This window comes from Apis dorsata, unplaced genomic scaffold, assembly GCF_000469605.1.
Source record: "Apis dorsata unplaced genomic scaffold, Apis dorsata 1.3 scaffold_347, whole genome shotgun sequence".
Taxonomy (NCBI): Eukaryota; Metazoa; Arthropoda; class Insecta; order Hymenoptera; family Apidae; genus Apis; species Apis dorsata.
The window spans coordinates 292261-296260 of record NW_006263614.1 but is presented as its reverse complement, the minus strand read 5'-3'; the positions used below and the strand labels follow the sequence as shown (position 1 = coordinate 296260).

The 4000-nt window shown below is 36.2% G+C and overlaps 2 protein-coding genes across 2 annotated transcripts in view; one reads left to right on the top strand and one right to left on the bottom strand.

The window, feature by feature from the left end:
- Positions 1-4000, bottom strand: part of LOC116185954 (nucleoside diphosphate kinase homolog 5-like) — a 23238-nt gene that overhangs the window by 15434 nt on the left and 3804 nt on the right. The window lies entirely within an intron of this gene.
- LOC102671033 overlaps positions 878-4000 on the top strand; it is a 12841-nt gene continuing 9718 nt past the window's right edge. The window contains 2 exon segments of the mRNA XM_031511766.1: positions 878-943; positions 3757-4000. Coding sequence (XP_031367626.1) covers positions 899-943; positions 3757-4000 — 289 coding nt within the window. The 5' untranslated portion in view covers positions 878-898.

Genomic DNA, 4000 nt, shown 5'->3' with positions numbered 1-4000 from the left:
AACTCGATGATTTCAATCGAATTCGCGAAGGAATCATTATTCCTCCATAGATTTCACGATACCATGTTTACATTAATAACCGCTTACATAATAAATTATGTCACGTTTTTGCATGCAACAATAGAACACGAGCCGGAAAACGATATAATAATAATAATAATAATAATAATAATAATAATTTCCTTCCCGAATAATAATAATAATAATAATTCGTATTTCGAGATTTCGAGATTCGAAATTCGTTGGCGCGCCCACTCCTTTTCCCTTTTCGCAAGTTTCTCAAAGTCCCCCTCCCTTTCCAAAGATTCGGAAAAGAAGCGAGGCTAAAAATTTTTCCCGATTTCGATACGTTCCGAGGATAATGTTTCCCTCGAGTTGCGAGTGGACAAGTTCGGCGAAGCGAACCGTTTGGTCGATATATCCGATCAGAAGCGGCGTAAATACGCTCACTCCGCGCTCTGATTTGGTCACTCACGGGATTTATCGATATCGGTTGTCCGTGGGCGGAAAGAGGGACGGGGTATCTCTCGTCTCTGCACGTATATACAAGCGTGCGGTCTTGATTTTTTCTTCTTTTTTCTTTTTTTTTTTCTTCTCTCCTTTTTTGAACGTATTGGTGAACGTTTGCAAATCGATGAGCGTGTATGCGTGTACCCCGTGTATACATTGAACGCGGTCTCGGAAGATATCGCTAAGTGGTTGCCGATATAAGGAACGGAAGATCAGTCTAAAACCACCTGTCCTCGAAGGTGGAAGCTCTGTAAGCTCTTCTAAGTGTTTTTCTTTTTTTTTTTTTTTTTTTTTTTTTTTTTAATCCATCTATCGATCGATTCGAATAAAATTCGAAAAGTGATCTCGATCACGGCCTTTCGATCCCCGAATCGCGAGGGATAACGCGATGGAGCGATTAAAGAGGAAACGGAAGAGGACCGACGGTCAAAAGGTGAGTTTCTTTTTTTTTCTTTTTTCCTTTTTTTTTTTTTTTTTTTTTTTTTTCTTTCGTTCGCGCTTTACTTAAAGTGGCATGGTATCTCGAGCAGAATGAGATCGATAACGATTTTAATAGGTTTTATAATGGAACCGTGTTAAGACAGCGATAAGAATCGTTCGAACAACTCCGCCGAGAAACTCGCGCTTCGTTGTATTGGATTCGAATAATTTGCGAGGAAGAAAGGAATCCTTTTAGGAAGGATTTTTTTTTTTTTTTTTTTTGGGAGGGGAAGGAAAGAATCGGAATATTTATTGTTAATATACGTATATTTTTTTTAAGTATATTATTAAGTTGTTATAACAAAATTCATGTGCGAATAAACCAAAGTGTAACTTACGTAACTTTGACACTATTCAACAATTGACACATTGATTTACACCGTTTTAAACTCGTGTTATGTTTTTTTTCGATCCATTTAAGAATAACACTCGTTAAGGAGAAATCGAAGTTATCGATATATTATATTTCTATGGGTAAAAAAAAAATATATATATATACGTGTATATTGATCAATTTTGTAATGGGAACGATTAAATTAAATATTACTTTTTGATAAAGCATAAACGATGAAATCTATTAAAAATAGAAATACTTATCATAAATCATTTTTACAAGAGGAGTTTGCCTCTTCTTATCTTAATCGTTCTAAACTAAAGAACTTACTTAGCCTCGCTAGTTAATCACTCTTCTTTAAACTAAAAAGGTGTTCACGAATATGTGAAACGTCGTAAATATAAAATAATAATATCAAAAATTTTTTTCCCTTTATTTTAGTTAGTTAGACCGCCTTCGATCCGATCTATCTGGATTATTGCTGTTTCTCTTTTCGTCAGATACTAGGCTTTTTCATCTTGCAACGAAAACTGAATACTTAAATATTGTCGCCAAGTGAGAAACCATTGATTTTTCAAAACAGATTTAAAGTCCAGTGCTAATATAAATATCCGAATGGAAGTTGCATAATTTCTATTTAATTTATTATTTTTCTTCTTTTTTTCTCTTTAAAAAAATCATTGTGCAAATAGCACGATTAAATTAAACTTTGAGAATTTATATTGAAAACAAAACTGGATAAATTTGTTTTCGACAAAATGTCTATAGTGTTACAGTTTACCAAACGTGAAATTAAACGTAAGGATATATAAATATCAGTATTTTACGTAATTTTTATTAAATTTATAATAGAACGTATATAGAAAAATATATACGAAAGAGGAGAGGTTGGAATAAATTCAACGGGGGGAGGGAAAAATTGGATCGAATTTGAATATTTCGTTCGATAAAAATCGCTTCGGTTTCGTAATTATAAATATAATTTCGCGCGATGAATTGACATGCGAAAGAATCGTAATACCACACGAATGAGATCATCCGTTGCTAATTTTCCTCATTGTTGCATACCAATTAAAATATCCTGCGAGATTTTAAGGTTAGAGCGGGAGAAACAATAGCGGCAACGCCGAGAACAAAAAAAACGTATCGTTTGCCGGGTACAACACACGCCTTTGTGATGGTGATTCCGCTCGTTGAACTCTAAAAATATTTACTATTTCATCGGTAATAGCCCTCGTTTACGCGATTAAATGACGAATCGTGTCCTCTCGTCGAGGCGAGAATTCGTCTTTTCGACGAAAAAGATGCGAAAAGATATCGTTGCTATGTAACGCGGGTCATGGATGCGATAGAGTCGACACGATTGTATTTTTATCGTACGTAAACTTCTACTCTCTTTTATTTATCGAAAGTTCATTTTCTATCGACAATAAACGATAACGAATAAACATCCAAGGAAAATCTTTCGTTTCCTTATCGTTGGCCAGTTTAAATACCGTTGTATTATGCATTCCTTGAAATAGTTGTTCGAATCGTTGTCTCGTTAGAAAACCCTGTTCGTTGCTCCGTCGAGCGTAAACAAGATATGGCTCCCCTTGATAGTGCCGACTGTGTACTACATTACCGGTTGTGTATAGTTTGCAAATATATATATATATATATTCACATTGAGTTGGAATGCAATAAACGTACCGTTTAAATCCCTTGATTGTTCCTATATTTGCTCGTGTCAAATATAGAAATCGTATCGTACAGTAATATATAATATCTTTAATTATACGAATTCGTTTACCATCCTCGACTATATCTATATATTTATATACACTTCCGTGGAGATCTTTTTAAGATCTTCAAGGAAGGAGGATTTAGAAGAGAAAATCGTATCGTATAATATACAACATCTTTAATTACGCGAATTCGTTCATCCTAGACTATATCTATGTATTTATATACACTTGTGTGCGGATCTTTTTAAGATTTTCAAGAGGAGAGAATTAAGAGAGATTGATCTGAAATTTTAATAGAAGAAAATGTGATAACATAATGTGTTACGTTATCAATTTTCATTATGTAATTCGAATGTATAATTTCCGATACTGTTACTTTTAATAATCGAAAGTACAATATTAATATTGGAAAAATTTCGACTCGGAATCCCTCGTCTCCTCGTATTTTTCATTAAATCGACGAAAAATAACGGTAGAGAGAGATCAATTCAATTTCTTTTCCCACACGTTCTTCGTACGTAGAAACCGAGAAGACGTTCTTCCTCGTTTTCACCGCGATCCAACTGACCATGCGGTGCCACGCATGACTTTAATCAACTTTAACTGGCCAACTCCCGCGATGCTATTCTTCCGATTCTGCCTCGCCCCCCTCCCCCTCCCTCCTCCGTAACGCACATTCTCTCCATCCTTATTCTCTTTGCGCAGAAAGTATTGCTCTCCATCGTCGATCCCTGGGACGTGAGCGTGGCCAGTGTCGATCCAGTCGGCTTGGCAGAACGACGAGGCGTTTCCCTGTCTATCTTAGTGCCGCAAGAGGAGGGAAACACGGTCCAGGAACCATCAACACCCGGCAGAACGGTCAAGATCCCCTCGCCTTGGTACAAACCTGCCTACAACAACGTCGCCGACCGTTTTCCAACAAGTGGTCAAATCTTCGAAACGGGCTCCT